At 33.3% G+C, this 18607-nt stretch overlaps 2 protein-coding genes across 3 annotated transcripts; one reads left to right on the forward strand and one right to left on the reverse strand.

The window, feature by feature from the left end:
- The first annotated feature begins 10545 nt into the window (after positions 1-10545).
- On the forward strand, positions 10546-12821 carry LOC110428574 (Tetratricopeptide repeat (TPR)-like superfamily protein). The gene has a single exon (XM_021444437.1). It carries the CDS (start codon positions 10702-10704, stop codon positions 12424-12426), a length of 1725 nt encoding a protein of 574 aa, XP_021300112.1. The 5' UTR covers positions 10546-10701; the 3' UTR covers positions 12427-12821.
- Positions 12822-12973: 152 nt separating this feature from the next.
- LOC110428575 (very-long-chain aldehyde decarbonylase GL1-9-like) lies at positions 12974-17775 on the reverse strand. Of its 2 annotated transcripts, none has more exons than XM_021444439.2 (3): positions 17557-17775; positions 16931-17300; positions 12974-13764 (listed from the first exon to the last, which is right to left on the reverse strand). In XM_021444439.2, exons 2-3 carry the CDS (start codon positions 17159-17161, stop codon positions 13222-13224), a joined length of 774 nt encoding a protein of 257 aa, XP_021300114.1. In that variant the 5' UTR covers positions 17162-17300; positions 17557-17775; the 3' UTR covers positions 12974-13221. The 2 variants fall into 2 exon arrangements, with proteins under 2 accessions (XP_021300114.1, XP_021300113.1); XM_021444438.2 differs by having other exon boundaries at positions 17533-17775.
- Positions 17776-18607: the final 832 nt, after the last annotated feature.

An 18607-nucleotide genomic window follows, 5' to 3' on the forward strand; every position in this document is an offset into this window, starting at 1 on the left:
ACCTAAATCCAAAGGCTATGACTAATGGCAAAGTATAATGGAATGATCCCATTTAACTCAAGCAAGCCTCAAAATAAATAAATTCAATTATTTGAATTATATCATGAGACTCATAATCATGGAATCATATACAATACATGTATATTTATATATGTCAAATATCAAAATATATCAGTTTGCATGATTCTATGCTTAAAATGTGAATGCAAAACATTTCAAAGGTCAAAGTATAAGCTTACTCATGGCTTATCCAAAATATGGGCACCTCATGGCAAATCCCAAATTATGACATTTATTTACAAAGTGTAAAACAAAGTTCAATATCATAATAACAAATAAGACTAGACCAATGGAGTACAACTTAAAGCAAAGGATTGACACCTATTGAATCAAACACCTACCAAAATCGATTGTAGAAGTAGCTCATCCTAGAGAACAACGAGCTAGGCAATCTACTAATCTAAAATAACAAATGTATCTTACATGTGTGAGTTATAAATAACTCCACAAGTAAATACGGGGAGGGAAAACAAGCTTAAACGGAAGAGTGTTTGTCAAATACACTTTCAAATTAGTGCAAGTAAACCATTTCCAAAACAATTTCCAAAGCCCGCTTCCCAAGTGTAATCAAATTTTCAATATTTCCAAAGTTTCGCTTCCAAGGCATAATTTGCTCCTTTCAGAGTAATTCAAATGAAAACAAAGTATTCATAAAGTTTAGTAGTTTAAAATAAAATCTTTTGCATTTTAAAATCTTAAAACACGGTTTGAATTTTAATACAATTAAACAAGTTTTCAAATATTTCCAAAATTCACTTTATAAATGTAACTTTATCGTTTCAAATTGTTTTCAATAAAATTAAGCAGTTATAAAACTTAATAGTTAAAAACAAAACCATTTGCATTTCAAACATGCTTTTAAAACTATGAAATTTTGAGAATAACCTTAAATATCGTTACAATGCTCAAATGTATTGATACATTTCAAATATAATGTCTTCCAAGATTTCCTGGACCAAATGTGTCAATATATTTATTCAATGTATCGATACTTTTTATCTATAATGCAATTCTGGGAATCTCTGAAGAACATATATCGATACATTCTCAAATGTATCGATACATTTAATACAAAACCTGATTTCTCAATCTAGAACACCCTTCTAGGACCTCATACAAGTTTAATACTCTTCCATATTCAAATACTCAATGTTCAAATATCAAAATCGAGTACATTTCAATTCCAAATCAATAATCATTAAGAAAATTTGTGGAGCACTAATCTTAAGAGGAACTTTCAAAAAGGGTACAATAACATCGACTATCAAGTAATCACCAAGTTGTGCTGAAGCACCAAATTAGTCCAAGACGCAAAGTCACCAGCATTTAGAGATCAAAAAGGTAGGCTCGCATCAACTACCAACCAAATACAGAGTTGTGCCGCAGCATTAAATGGTCTGGTATATATAGTCACTGACCTAAATTATACAACTTATTATGCACAATTGCTAATGTATACTATCACTCGCAACAAATCCTTAACTTAAATAGGCCCTATTAAAATATTTTTACAAGTCTCAAAGTTAACCAAAAGTCATTTTCAAAACGAAAAGTGAATCTATTCACCAAGAAATCAAAGAGGTCATGACAAACTATTCAATTGTCATCAATTGATTCCATCATCTCAAACATAAAATGACCCAATGTTATGGTCTATACAAAGACAATCATTTTTCATCTCAAATTTCACAGTCATCAAATCAATTATGCAATCATAGACAAATATTAAATATTTGGCAGGTTTATTCCCTATGCTCAAAACTAATACATAGTAGACATATTTATATAGCATATATAGCTTTCATCAAAACATACTTAAAACCATCATTCACATCACAAATCATCGAAATACGTTTTAATTCAAGATTATGGAATAGGCATACTTAATTATATCAAAATAATTAAGAACGTCGTATCTACTCACCTTGTTGAAGCGTGCCTTTCCTCTTAGCACATTTTGTAGAAAGCTTTACTTCTTTAAAAGTTAAACTTCTTCAAACAACAACTATCACAAAGTTCCCATCATAAATACGTTGTTCTATAACTCTATTCCTAATATATATCCAATTATCCTTTCATAAACTTCATCGCTTAAACATAATCCAAGATCAGCATCTAAGTCTAATATAATAGTGAGCTCTAAAAGTTTACTAGCTAGAGTGTCTTGCAACCTTACCTTGGTGAGCTTGAAAAGTCATGCTGAGAATGAAGGCGACTAAAGGGTTTTAAGGGTTTAAGGTATGTTTTATTAGATGAAAAGTCTGAAATACCTTTATTTTTTTTGAATCTAGGATGTAAGCATCGACACTTTTGGTGTAAATATCAATGCTTTTGGTTTTTGGGTAAAGATATTGATACCTTATAAACAAGTATCGATACTTGTTCATTAGAATGGTTTTCTGGCTTTACAGGTATTGATATTTTTGGTCCAAAATGTATTTTGGGTGTCTTTAACAAGGCTTAAGCTTATATGCATTCAATACCATTTAAGTAAATGTCTTCATTTTTATTTCTTTCCTTTGCAATCCCCATATGCTTAAGATATTTAATGTAAATAAGCAAATACCCCCCTCCAATTTGGATTCCATTAAACTATCTAAAAAATTCAATTTCAAAAGAATAAAAATCTAAGCAAGCATACTTATAAAATTAAGGAAAAATCATTTTAAGCTATTTTAAAATCAAAGGAACCATTATCGCATTTTTTATTCTCATTTAATCATTTTATAAAAATTACATATTTTTACCCCTTCCAAACTTAAAAAAACTTTTACTTTTAATGGAGATAGCCAAACAAATTTGTAAGGTCACGGGGGATAGAAAACGTGGAAAGAACTATAATCCATAAATAAAATCATATATGATAGAGGATAAAAGGCTCACCAAGTAAATATCCATATTACCAATTTGTCCTTATGTAAAAATTAAGATCTTATAATAATGTAACAAAGTGGCAAAAAAAAAAAACCCTCCAAAATATAAGAGAAAAACTACAGATAAAATCATATGCCACACAAGAATAATAGTGTTACATCCCGTTTTGTGGTGGAATCGTAATCAGTGCATGGCCCTAAACAGGTTATATCCATTTATTCGTAATTTGGTTCATTAACCACTATTGTAATAAATAAAGGCAATCAACATATCTTTCACTTGCATACATCCATAACCAATAATACATGGTTATGGAAATTCTCAACATAAGCAATGTATTCGCTTCCATTCATTAATAACATCAATGTCAAAACTCATACAACATAACATGTGATCATTCATCTACATCGTTGGGTGTTCATGTAGGCTCTCAAGCCACCTTTATAACATTTAAACATAACATCTATAAAGTATATGCCATTGTTGGCTACACCATCATTTATATGTTCATTCATATATACTCATAAAAGTAAAGAATGATTTTTCAACGAAACATAACTCGACCTCTAGGCAACAAGTGAGTTGCTAGAGACCTACCAAAGAAAGAAGACTGGGAGCTCATCTCTGCAACAAGGGTAGTAAGCTAATCACTGTTCTGTAAAACAAAATGAAAAACTAACTTATGAGTCATAATGACTCCATGAGTGGCTATGGGGAAGGGAGCAAGCCAAATGAGGGAGTTTTTTTCATAAACATTCATAAAAACTTCCTTTATTTCCATAATACTCTTGAAACATGACATTTGGACACATTTTCAATAAAATTCAATTGAAAACAAGTTTGCATAAATCATCAAAAACCATTTCCCTTTGAAAAACCTTGCAAAAACATTTAAAAATCTTATTCTGTAAAGAATCTATCGATACATTTGGAAATGTATCATTAAATTTCACATAGAATGCTTTCTACAGCATTTTATGTCCAAAATCTATCGATACATCTCCCTCATGTATTGATAGATTAGGCAAAAATCTCAATTTCTTGAGCAATTTCTTGCACATAACCATTCATTAAGTTATACTGTTTCATAGGACTGTTCTATAGGCTAAATTTCAATGTAGCCAAGCTTTCATTCATCACATTCTAGTATACATCATATAAACAATATTCATTCAAACATAAACATAATCTTAACATCATCAATTCCATAAAACTTTCCTAGTATATCATAAACATTTAAAGGTTTGTATAGTCCCTTCAGATAAGGCTTATTAGGGCACCATTTAAATACTAACTTGGAAACTAATATTGTAGGTAAACTCTATCAATGGAAAGTGTTGATTCCAAACAACTCCAGAGGCTAATATAGAAGCTTTCAACATGTCCTTAAGGTTTGTATAGTCCTCTTCAATTGCCTATCTGTTTATAGGTGGCAAGCAATACTAAAGTTAAACTTAGCCCCCAAAGCTTTTTAGACTTTCCCCTAAAATCGACGAGTGAATAATGTGCTTCTATTCAATACTATAGTGATTGAAACTCCATGCAATTGCACTATCTCATCAATATACACCCTAGTATATTATACTATTCCATAGGTGGTTTTCACCGACAAGAAATTGGTGGACTTAGTAAGTCTATCTACTACCACCTAAATAGAATCATACCCCTTGCTTGTGCAAGGTAGTCCAGTCACAAAATTCATAGAGATAGGTTCCCACTTCCATTCGGGAATAGTTAAAGTCTAAAATAAACTAACAAGGCCCAAATGTTCTACCTTAGCCGTTTGACACACTAGGCACTTGACCATGTACTTAGCCACGTCCTTTTTTAGGCCTTCCCACTAGTATATCTCCCTTAAATCATAGTACATCTTGGTGGTGCTTGGGTGCATTATGTATACTGCCACATGAGCCTCTTATAGGATCTCTTGCCTCAAATCATCCATATCTAAGTAACATATCTACACCTCTAGTGAACATTTGCTCTTTACTCCCTTGAGGTTCCTCTAAAGTCTTAGCCACAAAATCATCCTTGCCTTGGGCCTCCTTAATGTAGTCCATCAACATAGATCTCATTCTAAAATAGGCTAACAATGCCTCTGTACTGTCAACTTTAAACTCTGTGCCTTTGGCCAAACTCTTAAAAACACAAGATCCCTGACCTCAAACTCCAAATCTAAACGTCTATTGTCAGCATATGCCTTTTGATGACTCTATGCCGTCAATATCTTCTATCTAATCAACTGTATCTTGTCGGTAGTCTCTTATACTATCTCTAGTCATAAGAGTTCCTTTCACCAACCTCAAACCAACACATGAACGATATACATCTCCACTCATATAAGACTTCATTAGGCACCATTTGATTAATAGCTTGAAAATTATTATTGTAGGCAAACTCTATCAATGGCAAGTGTCGATCCCAAGCGACTCCAAAGTCTACAACACAAGCTCTCAACATGTTCTCTATGTTAGGAATTTAAGAAAATGGTGCCTTGAAAAGCAAGTATATTCTCTTGTTTAATTCCATTTATTTTATTTGTAACGAAAGTACATTTTGATAATAAGATGAAGAATTTGTTTTAAGTAAGCATTTATTTTCTAATTATAAAGGTACTATGATTTATTGAGATATTAAAATATATTTGTATGAATAGTCATACATAATAAATGTGTATTTTAAGTGAATCTAAAAATCGTTCACAGCCATATAATAAAGTTAGTTACTTTATTATGTTAAAGCTATAGTATCCAAATTACTTCCAACATAAAATTGGGCTAAATAGAATTTTAAAAAGTTCTTAAAAAAAGTAATTTTTTTAGAAAACAAAATCTTAAAAAAAAAAGTTTCCATAAAAGCTTTAGAGATGAGCTTTCTTTTTTTCTTCTTTTAAAAACATGCTAGCTTTTCAAAAGAAATTTTTTTTTTGTTTCAAACATGTCCTCATCTATTAAAAATAATCTCAATGTTATCCTTTTAAAAAATACCCCCTCTCTTTCAATCGAAGGAAAATAGCAATCATTTATTTATGAATTATTTATGAATTGTGTGTTACTTATAAATTATTTGTGAAACTCCTTTTTTATGATTTATTATTAATTATAAACTTTATGTTATATAAAAATATTTTTTATATTTATAAAAATTTGTTTTAAATAGATAAAATATATAAAGTTAACCTTTTTTCATGAGAACAATGGAATTCTTGATTAATAGAAAATTATTTATTAAATATCTTTTATGCTAATTTAACTAAAATTAGAAATTATATAAATTGCTTTGCCAAACAACTTATCTATTAAAAAAAATTATAAAAGCAAATTTACTAAACAGTTTTAAGTTAATTTTAAAAGTTATTATTTTTTATAAAAGCTTCATAATAACTTTTAAGATTAAAAAAAAAGACAGGCTAAATAGCTCTAAGAAAAACCACAAAACCTTTGAGCTTTAGTATTCAACAGAAAATTTGAGCCTAAAAAATGCATTTTTAGTGTTGAAAAATTCATGAATCAATGGTTCAGAGAGTCGAAAAACATCACCTTTGCTATAAAAAATCAAACCCCAGCTTTAATCTTCCAAAATGATGATTGGGTTGAAAAAAGGGGTTGAGAGAGCTTAAATTTAATGCAAAACTAATGGAAAATGGTTGCGAATAATAAGGCCTTGTAAAATGTGACCTATTTATATTTTAGGGTGTGAAAATACGTTTTCATCTTTTTATTTTTCTGAAATCGATGAAATCTATCAATAGATTTGGTCATCTATCGATAAATTTGGCAATGTATTGATAGATTGTAAAATCCATCGATACTTCTTCATCAAAATTCTTTTTAAAAGCATTCTAGGTAAAATCTATCAATACATTCATGCCATCTAATAGGTAAAAATAAACATTAAAAACTTGTCCAATTGAGTTTCTTTTTACGCCAAACTTTGCAAAACATCTTAGTAACATCAAAACATGAATTTTTCCAATATTAAAAATTTAATTTGATGTTTCAAAACATGAAATCTATATACTCACTTAAGGATTTCTTTAATTTACTTTCCTACTCAAAGTAGGGTTTCACAAATGGTGTCAAAAGGTTATAAAAACATATATAGAAATGGTAAATAATAATTTGTCTCCATAATTATATATCCCCTTCTAAACTTCAACATATTTTCAATTCAAAGACCATTATAATGCAATTCTTCATTAGTACCATGTTTAAACAAAGCCACGTAACCTAAAAGAAAAAAGTAACCAACCTAAAGCGTCACAATTCAACAAGACACCAAACCCCATGCAACAAAAGAAACCAAATAGAAAACAATCATGGCAACCAACAAATGGTAAAAAAGTTGATGCTTTTGTCATGTGCAACCCCATTGAACGAACAGAAACAGGCAAAAGAAACAAACCATGGGCAGCCAAGCAAAGCCACGAAGAAATCAGAAGGTGAACAATAAAGTCAAGAACAAACAAAATCGCAACCATAAATTAGCACCCGAAAAAACAAAAAGAAAACCTAATGTAACAGACAGAAACTAATAACTAAATCCAAGCAAAGTAAGATGATTAAATTTATTTGCTATTGATCTTTAATTTAGTCAAAACTAATGTAAAAGCTAATACCTCACTACACACATTGATAATTTACAAACTTCAGTTAAACTCTCAAACTGCTAAACCCTAACATTTAGGCTACGTCCACATATAAAGATGCATGTCTAGTTCATTGTTAAAATTAGACAAGCTTACTCTCAACAAGGAATCGAGGAAGATTTACTCAAAATTATTATGTTTAGCACGAACCTTAATACGATAGATAAAATTGAAAATCTTATATCCTAACAGTTTTAAAACAAAGACATATATCTCTTCTAATTGTACGTAATGTAATGTTGTAATTCTTCATTAAATCAAATGATTACCTTAAAAGGATAATAAATCTAATCTCATGATAACAATATGCAACTTTTTATTGATAAAATAGTTAATTGATGGTGTATAGCAAAAATGAGATTTCAAATCTATCCAATCGCTCACATGTGAAATGCACATGATATCGAATATCATATCCATATGCTTGTAGATATTCTACATATGGGTGACCTACATTAATTAGCCAAAAAGAGCAATATGACCACAAAATCTTCTACACCAAGGTTTTGATACAATAACTAATAGTAATGTCTAAGTCCAACCACTCATAGCCTATTAGGTTAAACGGGCAGCTTTTCTAATTGTAAGTTCACCAATAGATTTTAAAAAATATATTTGGAATTGGATACAAAATTTTAAAGGTTCTAGAAAGTGCACCTCTTAAGTTCCACTAGGATTCTTTGCAATTTTCAATCAAATTCAGATATAGAAACCACTCAAAATGTTTGATTAAATATCTACAAACATATATTTCAGTGGACATGTAAATAGATCTGGACGTCTAAGTTGAACGGTATCAATTGTTAAACAAAAAGGAAATGGAAACATCATAGTTACTTCAACTAGCTGATATGCTCTTAGTTTTCAAGCAATCATATAATATACTTTTGCTTAACATTTCAGTCAAGTGTCAGCTATTGAATTTTCTTTCTTTCTTTCTTTCTTTCTTTTACCATAAATCTTAATCAACATAGAAAATTCAAAGATCCCACTTTCCTTATCATGTAAACAGCCATACAATCAAAAAGCCATTTAAGATTATGACTCCACATAGGCTAGAACTACAGTAGCTTGGAATAAAAAAAAATAAAGATAAAGAAAAGACAAGGTAAATGACCCACAAAGCTTACCCTTTATGACCAAAGCTATGAATCTGAATAACAATAAATATAAACAAAAACATTTCGGTTGATTTCTCTTTGCACAACAGAAAAGGGAAAATGAATTTAGCAACACTTAAAGTAGAATGGATATGTCAATAACCCATGAAATCCTATAGCCATAAACAATTTAGCTTACTCAAAAAATATGGGCAAAAGCTTAAATAAAAAGAAAAGAGAAAAAAAGAGAGGTAGAAAAAATAGCTAAGCAAAGCATAAAATTTACACTGATTGTAGTACGAGCATGAAATTGATATCTTATTTTTCCTTTCCCGAAAACAAGAAACAAATGAAACAAAAACGAATGGTAATATTGTTATCGAACACTATGTCCATATGCTTGCAAATATTCTAGACATGGATAACCTATGTTAATCAACCAAAAAGAGGAATCTGACCATAAAATCTTCTACGTCAAGGTTTTGATACAATAGTTAATGGTAAAGTGTAAGTCTTACCATTCACAGCCTACTAGGTTAACTAAATAGTTTTTTCAATTGTGAGTTTGCCAATAAAGACTAGAAAATTTATTTGAGTTTGGCTACAAAATTTTAAAGGTTTTAAAAAATGCATCCCTGAATTCCATTAGGATTCTCTACAATTTTCAGTCAAATTCAAATGCAGAACCAATTAAAGAATTACTGCCTGTAACACCAGTAGTTGGTCTGACAGAGAAAGATGCTTAACAACGAAGCCAGTTGGGAGCCAGCTCATCCGTTTTGGTAATTTTAGGAGCTCATCAACTAGTACTATAAGCAGCAAGCGACGAAGGTGTTGCCAAAATAATTAAGGGGCAACATATGCCACGCCCTTTTTGTCCTCTCAGACATAGATAGTGCATGTGGAGCCAAACTAACCCAACAAGTGGTAGCCTGCCTAACGCCCAAAAGAATGGCACAAACAGGCTGCAAACGAACCAACCTAGGCCACAGATGTGGGGGATTATCTGCCCAGTTGTAGGACTATGTCTAATGAGACAAAAAGAACGATAGGCTGCATTTTGAATTAGAATGGCTTCCTAACCGTTTGTACAAGGCTTCAAGTCGTTTAGGATCATTTGAGATAAGGCTTTTGCCTATAAATATGCTCCTCAGTACTCCTTGTAAATGTTGGTTCTTTGTCCATTCAATACATCATTAATACAAAGACTTCCCTTATTCAATTCTCTTTATTTCTCTATTAGACTATGTGTGCGAGCTAATTTAGACTTGAGTGAGATCTTATCTCAAGGAGGAGAGGATCGAAGGCTAACTTAGCTAGGAAGGTTGAGGTTTGGCCCAGCTAAGGCCGCACGAGAGTGTTCTCAAGCAAACACCCTATGACATATATATCAACCTTAGTAGAGAATTCTGACTTTAACCCTTAGCCTAATAAAAGGCTCAAACCTCCAACCATGGGACAGTTAACGGAATCCTAAACACTCAAGTTTAGGGATGTAAATGGATTGTTGTTATATTTGTATTTGTGGGTGCTCAACTCTATAACTTCTGATATACTTCCCGTATCACTTTTAGAATACCCTAAACTCGAACTTAATTATAAGTTCATACATATATATATATATATATATATATTAATATTATATATAATGTTTTATAAATTTACAATTTGTGAGATTCAAAATATTAAAAATATTTCAAACTTTATACTTTAAAAATATATGTATTTATATAATAATAATTATCATTATTTAAAATAAATAAAAATAAATATTACATAAAGCACATGTAATGACAAATACAAATAAAACACCTTTAACTACTCTTTCTTTCTTTTCTCTAGCCCTCCATGCTTTCCCTCCTTCATTTCTTTTGTTACACTAACTGATCATAAATGGTGAGTGAATGAAATCCATTTTTAAGTCAAGAAAGCAAATAATTTTTATTTATAAAGAGTTGCAGTTCTCTAATGATTTTATTTTAGACATAATTGTGAAGAACAAATCCCAAAATCCATGGAATGGCCAATCTTGAGTCACTCATAGAGAGATGCACCGCCTTCTCCCACATAAAGCAACTCCAAGCTTACTTCATCACCACCGGCAACTTCCAATCCTGCCGCACCCGCTCCAAGCTCCTCGACCTTTGCGCTGTCGCCCCCTTCGGCTCTCTGTCCTTTGCCATCGTCCTTTTCCGCCAAATCCGAAGCCCTTTTACCAATGACTTCAATGCCATTATCCGCGGCCTGATCCAAAGCCCTGAACCCTCGACCGCCTTCGAGTGGTACAGAACCATGCAACGTGGGTCTTTCAGATTGGATGCCTTGACGTGCTCTTTCACTCTGAAAGCTTGCGCACGCGTCTTGGCTGCTACCGAAGCTCTTCAGCTTCATGCAAACATCGTACGTTTTGGGTTCATGGCGGATGCTTTGTTAGCTACTACTTTGCTAGACGTGTATGCGAAAGTTGGCGACCTTGGTAACGCAAGGAAAGTGTTTGATGAAATGCCGCGAAGAGATATCGCCTCGTGGAATTCCTTGATTTTGGGGTTGGCTCAAGGGGATCAAGCGAGTGAAGCCTTGGATTTATTCAAGAGAATGGAAGTTGAAGGGTTAAAGCCTAACGAGGTTACTGTTCTTGGTGCTCTTTCTGCATGTTCGCGCATGGGTGATTTCAAAGAAGGGGAAAAGATTCATGGGTTTATAAGGAATGAAAAGTTGGAGTTGAACGTGCAAGTTTGTAATGCAGTTATTGATATGTATGCGAATTGCGGGCTTGTGGATAAGGCGTATGGTGTGTTTGATGACATGGGTTGTAAAAAGAGTCTCGTTACATGGAATACCATGATAATGGCCTTTGCAATGGATGGAGATGGACATAAAGCGCTTGAGCTTTTCGGGCAAATGGATGGAACTGGGGTGCAGCCCGATGCTGTAACTTACTTAGCTGTGCTATGTGCTTGCAATCATGCCGGCCTGGTGGAGGATGGTCTTAGATTGTTTAATACAATGGGGAGGCATGGAGTGAAACCTAATGTGAAGCATTATGGGAGTGTGGTTGATTTGTTAGGTCGAGCCGGGAGGCTCAAAGAGGCCTATGATATTATCAATTCTATGCCAGTGATGCCTGATGTAGTGCTTTGGCAGAGTTTGCTTGGAGCTTGCCAGATTTACAAGGATGTGGAGATGGCGGAGATTGCCTCACGGAACCTGGTGGAGATGGGGTCCAATAATTGTGGAGATTTTGTGTTGTTATCCAATGTTTATGCAGCACATGAGAGATGGAATGATGTTGGTAGGGTGAGGGATGCCATGAAGAACAGGGATGTGAAGAAGGTGCCTGGTTTTAGCTACATTGAGATAAATGGTATGAGGCACAAGTTTTTCACTGATGATAAAAGCAATGCCCAATGGCAAGAGATATATTCAAAATTGGATGAGATTAGGTTCAAGATTAAAGAGATAGGCTATGTGGCTGAGACTAGGTTTGTTCTTCATGACATAGAGGAGGAGGAGAAGGAGAATCAACTGTGTTATCATAGTGAGAAGTTGGCAGTGGCCTTTGGTTTGATTAGTACCAATGAAGGAACCCCAATTCAAGTGATTAAGAATCTAAGGATATGTGGAGATTGTCATGTTGTGATTAAGCATATATCGAAGATATATGATCGAGAAATTATTGTGAGGGATCGAGTTCGGTTTCACAGATTTAGAGATGGATCTTGTTCCTGTAGAGATTACTGGTGACCTTGATTGTTTTCCTGAACAGGTATAATAAGTAACACCTGCAGGCAAAAAAGAAGTGCAAGTTGATCATTTAACAGATTATTTTTCTCCCCTTCTGAGGCTGATCATCCATGTTAGAGTAGGAAGTTTAACCCTAAACTGTGAGTGTTGGTTCAATTCATTTATGTCATACACGTTAAGCATTGGCGCAATGCAGGATAATACCAACAGTATGGTTGGATAGACAGCAGGTTACCTATACGCAAAATGCATCACCATATAGAAGCAACCATTGCTCTGAGGATTAGCTTGACAAGAGGCACCTCCAACCCCAGTTTCTAATTTTTCCCTTTAGTAGCATTTGGGTTAGGGGAGAAGAAGAGGGGGAAAAGAGAAGCAAGAAATCAAATTAGACATTAACGCAATATGAAGCATACTAACAAGGTGAAATCAGTACTTAGGCACCATAAATTACATATAAATAGTCATGTAGACCCATTCTATTAGCTAGTCCCAAACAAATTACCAAACATGAAAATCTAGATCCCCAGGAACATAACAAATATGCTACGATAGACAACCCAAAATGGCATAATTAACAACAAATATAGTTGGTTGGTGAAATAATTGTAACACTTTGAACATTCTCATGCAACCAGAAATAAATTAACCCAATGACCTCCTGCCGGAACCCTACAACTTAAAGCCTCAAGCAAACCAATTCTAATTCCACTTCCTAAGAATGGCACAACCTCATCAAAAAATTGTTCCTGTGTGAAGCGCGAGCCTCTAGTATTACACAATAGAAATATGCAACTAGTCCTTTTTTAGCCTTGCCTCAAAACCTCCTTCCGGTCGCTTTAGAAGAACATAAGGCATGTGAGTTCCAAGTAGCTTATCCCACATCGGGAAGAATGGCTGAGAGTAGTTGTACTTTGTGCCTTGGAGTTGATGATGGATGTCATGATAAGCAGAGTTATTCTGGAATAAAATGTGGAATATATTGCCAGGCAACCATAGCCCACAATGATCATCCACAGTTTTAATCACAGCAAAGCAGAAGAAAATTACAGCTGTTCGTGCAGTCATTCCTGAGATGAGAAAAGAGATGGCACCGCCAAAAGTATCAAGCAAGAGACCCTCAAGTGGGTGATTATAAAGGGCCCCAATTGCATAGGGGACAACCAGCCTATGATGTTGGGAGTGGATATGACGGTACAAAAATTTGTTTTGATGCATGAAACGGTGCACAAAGTACTGCCATGTATCCATGACAAGCATTGCAACAATAATTTGCACAATTTGAACAGGAATGGAAGGCTGTATGGTGGTTCCAGATATATCTGCCGTTGATGTCAACTACAGCAAGAACACAAGAATGTTAATTAGGCAAAAAAGTGTACTTCAATGTATGAAACTTCCAGATCAAGGTTCAAATATGAGCCATGGTCTTATTATCTAATTGAAACTTCCATTATCTAAGTAATAGCAGTTCTTCAACCTCTTAGCAGACACTAACTAGACACTAAAGCTACTTAATCAACAAATTGTTTGCAGATTATGTAAAAAAATACAAAGGTTTTGGCCAATAGACATTTTACAGGCAAGGCAGAAGTTAAATGAAGAAAAGTATGTATAATCACATCATAGTTCAACAATCTAATGACCTCAATTCCCACCTCAACAACAAAGCACCAAAACAAATTAGAATTTGGTTCTCGAAGTACAAGGCGTTTCAGCCATTCAGAGAGATTTCCTCCATGGCTAACACAATGGAACCACATATATGAGCAGAAGCAAGGTAATATGCATATTCAACTACAAGGAAGCCATGCTATCCATATTTCAAAGAAAATTAAAGCCTATTTTGGCAATTTGATTGAGTTAAGAAACTGTGAATATTATAGAGATTTGTACAAAAATTGGGGAATATTATGGTGATAAGCCACATTTTCACTTAAATGTCAGCTTAGACTGAAAATAACGAGTCCATTTGGTATCATTTGCAGTAAACCAGTTTTTAGGAACCAAAGGAAAAAACCCAAACTTACCATAAACAAATTACGGACACAAAACTGCCTAAAGAACAAACTTTGTAAAGAAAAGAATTCAAACACATGCCACCTATCTGACTTTTCAGGCTCTTAGAGGAACACAGAATCTCCTGGGTCCACTTCTATGATCAGTGCGAATAGAGAGGCACCGATCACATAAAAATTTGGCTATTCCAGCTTGGCCTACTTGGCTGACTGGAGAAGAGACCAAGGTGCCTTAGTATACAAGGACAACAGATGATTTCAAGTTGTCACTAACTACTATTGAATTGACAAATGGCAACATGTATATCAAGTATAAATGAGGACAAGAAAGAAAAAACTAAGTTTGGATGATTATATTGGGGGGGAACAAAGATGTCCTCATCCATTACCCAAACTGTCAGATTACCAATAAGTGCATTAAAATCCATGAGCAATTATTGGACACACTTGATAGAGCTGTAAGCTATGCTGTTCTTGATGATGCAGTGTTGCTTGGATTAAAGAGAGTTACAAGCAATTAGGACCAAAATGCAGGAGAAACTTATCAAGTTGTGAGGCATTCTCCTACATATATGAACTCCATTGTATTCTAAAACTCAAAGAAGAGCCCCAACAACATTGTGAGGAAATAAGTAAACGAAACTTAACACTTATAGGACATCTTACTGTCATGATTTGTACAAGCTAAGAATCAAAATTGGGTAAATCGCATCAACATACACAAAAGTTTTTACTTGATTTTAAGTTTCAAATGAAAATATGCAATAATGTGCCATGACCAGTTATCATGCACCAGAAAAAGCTTTTCATGCATCAGAAAGTAATTATATTCAACAGTTCATAATATGTATTAACAAATCAAATATGTAACACTAGAATATATTATAATTAGAGGTCTATATACGCCCAATAAAGAAATCACCATCAGTCCTAACCAGTATCATTTAGAAGAAGGCGATGAGTAGGGGGAGAAAAAGATTGAAAAAAGCACAGCATTGTGGTAAAAAAAAAAATTTTCCCTTGTGCATTACATCACAAAGATTTCTCACAAGTCACAAGAATCAAGCCTGAACTAAAAGAATTTCTCTTAAATCAGTTACCAAGCCCATTGCAAATGCAAATTTTACCTCCAAAAAATGAAGAACCAACAATTCTTGAATGTGCTTCTCTACAAAAGATATAATCTCCTATGTAAATTCTATGCCGTGTAGATCACATCAATAAACATACACAGCAACCTACAAAAGTTAACTAAGGACAATAGAGTTATGCCAGCAACAATTGACAATTTGATCTTCCTTTTCTTTTTCTTTTTTTTTTGTTTCCCCTTAGAGTGGTTCTAATCAAACTAAGTTAAGAAATGCAACTACAACTGGGTCATCAAGTATTAACGTTTACAAAGTAAGGTCAAATGCTAGCCCAAGATAAGCTGCTTAAGCATGTTCCATCCCCCCAAAAATCCTACCTTTTCTTGGTCTTTCTCTCTATACCTAAATTCAAATCCTCTCCCTAATGTCATGGAAGTCTTAGGCCTTCATCCTTATCCAATTTTGCCTTGTTGCATCAATTATCACTTGCCACCATTGATCATGCCGACAAATTATTTTTAATGATGAAGCAACTAAAGAAGATATTCAAACTTAATTCAAAAGTTAAAACTTAATCTACCTCTACTCTATCCTCCTAGAAGTCATAGAAGGGAAAAAAAAGAAAAGAATAAACTGATTCCAGAAACTACAAGGAGTAGGCAACATATCAAACCTAGTGTGAGGCATTGCTACTTTCACACAACTAGCTCTCATTTGCCAAAGCTATGATTAACTTACACATAGTATCCATGCCCAATCTTATTTTGAATCACAACTAATTCTCAAAATCAGTGAAATTTTCCTTGTTAATTTTAGCCTCATCTCTGCCTTAACTGTAAGGATTATTAAAAAAGCCCATTTCTTCAACAATGAGTTTGGTTTTACTTCTTTTCTTACTGCAGAGGCATTTGTAAGGAATTTAAATTCACAACTGCCAAGATCTAGTTTACTTAAATGTGAAATGTAGGCTTATGATTTATTTTGTATTTAATACTACGATGTTTTACAAAATTAATCTTTCCAACAATCATTATAACGTTATACTCCTTTTTCTTTCTTTCATTTTTTACTTTTGGCTATCATATTTAGTAACTAACTAGTTCATTTTTCTCTGAATTTTAAGTTGTTATATCCATTGTTAACTCATAACTGTACTCTAACCTATTGTTTTATATTTACTTAAAACAATTTCCAGCGTATCCTCAACAACCAAGATAAAAAAATGAAGCCTTAAACCATAAGGCCAAACACCTAAATCAAATTACACTATCTACTGAAGAAAAGAAGCCAAGAAACAGCAATTGATCTGATGATGCTAAACACATTTGACAAAACAACTTACAATGAAGATTAGAAAGCAGAGCAAAAGAAAAAGGAGAACATGATTCAACAACTAACCAGAAAGAGCACTTGAGCAACTGTTGCTTGAACCAGCTGTTGAAGCAAAACACCCTTAACAACCGAAGCGAGAGGCACTGAATTCTTCTCTTCCTCCTCTTTTCTAGTATGTAAACGGTACTTATCCAAAGGCGGTAACAGCTGATAAAACCCAGCATACAACCAATATACTACAATTGGGGCAAATGTCCCCATTGCTTCATCAGTCGCATATCCTTCCCAAAACACCATTTTCTTTCCGTTTTCTTAATACCCACTTCACCAAAGCATACAAGTTCTGGATCAACAAATCTTCCTTTTCCTTTTGTTTGTTTGGCCTAATACCCACTTCTAAGTTTACAAATTTGAAGCTGCATTTACAGTGTTAACCCTGAAATAAACCCAAAAAATTCATTAAATAAAATTAAGCAAAATTTAGAAACATCGAAACGTCATTTTCCACTGTGATTTTCCTTCACTGATTTGACATAAACAATAAAATTTGACTGGTGACTAACTTCCATTGACCCACAAAACAGGAAAAAAAAAATTAACTCAAAGTTTTGGCAGAAAATGAAAAAGATGATAACTTTGAAGATAGAAAAACTAATGCTTTGACTTACATGGAATCGAGATTGATCACGAACCTTAGGAATTGCCAGTGAAGTTGATGATGCATTCAGATCTTGACAAGTTGAATTTTTCAAAATAAAAAGGTTTTGAGCAGAGAGCAGAGAGCAGAGAGCAGAGAGAGGAAGGTCTGGCCGCTGGGTTTGTTTGGGAGACAAGAAAATGATTGGTGCTTATTTTCTTTTCTTTTGTTTTCTCTTTTTTCCTCTCTTTTGGATGAATGTAAGTTTCCTGCCAATGTACGCATAGTACGCACCGTACCGTACGCATTGGATTGTTGGTTAGTTTTGTATTCAACAAGATGTTGGAGGAAGGAAAATAAGTCATTAATGATTATTGGTAGGTAAGGTACTACGGAATTTAGCCATTTAGGGTTAGTACTAATAGGTTAAAATTGATTTACGGTTTAAGGTGGATTAAGTATAAATATATTATATTATAAACAACTAATTAATAAGATGAATGGTTGACAAGAGCTTGAAATGCTTTTCATCCTCACACAAGTTCATCCTAACCTTAACAAAATTGTGTTTATTCAATTATCTATTATTATATACTATATAAATAATATTAAAATTTGTATATATGGGTATTGAATACGGGTACCTACCAATACCTTAATATTAACATAATTGAGTTTAAGTATTAAGTATTCAAGGGGTGATACCTATATCGTATTTGAACACAAGATAAATAGTAAACATTTTATTCAAATTCATCTAAAACTTAAATATAAGGTACATGAACTTATATAATCTGGTTAGATATCCATGGTTACCCAATTAAAGAGTACCAATTGTCATCTCAAATTAAAGATGGTAACTAAGTAATGAGAGCTCAAGTTTTAGCTTCAAGATGTGTTTGTATGCCACAAATCACTATGTACACCTTACCTATGTCACAACTCATTAACAGCACCTTTGGTGCTATTCCCCTTTATTCCTAGTTGTTAGTTACATCTTTGTATGGTTAGTAATTTAACAAGTAATAACAATTCCTAAGTTTTAACTATTCTTTAAAATTTATAAAAACCCCTTTTCAACTAAACCTGACCCTACTCTTCATATT

This window comes from Theobroma umbraticum, unplaced genomic scaffold (assembly GCF_002168275.2).
Source record: "Theobroma umbraticum cultivar Fairchild unplaced genomic scaffold, ASM216827v3 scaffold_302.0, whole genome shotgun sequence".
In the NCBI taxonomy this organism is placed as follows: Eukaryota; Viridiplantae; Streptophyta; class Magnoliopsida; order Malvales; family Malvaceae; genus Theobroma; species Theobroma umbraticum.

What these genes read in the sequence shown, in the direction of transcription:
- LOC110428574 (XM_021444437.1), top strand. Translation starts at nt 10,702, where the DNA reads ATGGCCAATCTTGAGTCACTCATAGAGAGATGCACCGCCTTCTCCCAC.
- LOC110428575 (XM_021444439.2), bottom strand. Translation starts at nt 17,161, where the DNA reads ATGGTGTTTTGGGAAGGATATGCGACTGATGAAGCAATGGGGACATTT. An exon ending in TTGCTCAAGTGCTCTTTCTG is followed by an intron (nt 13,765 to 16,930) that starts GTTAGTTGTTGA and finishes TTCTTGCTGTAG; the next exon opens with TTGACATCAACGGCAGATAT.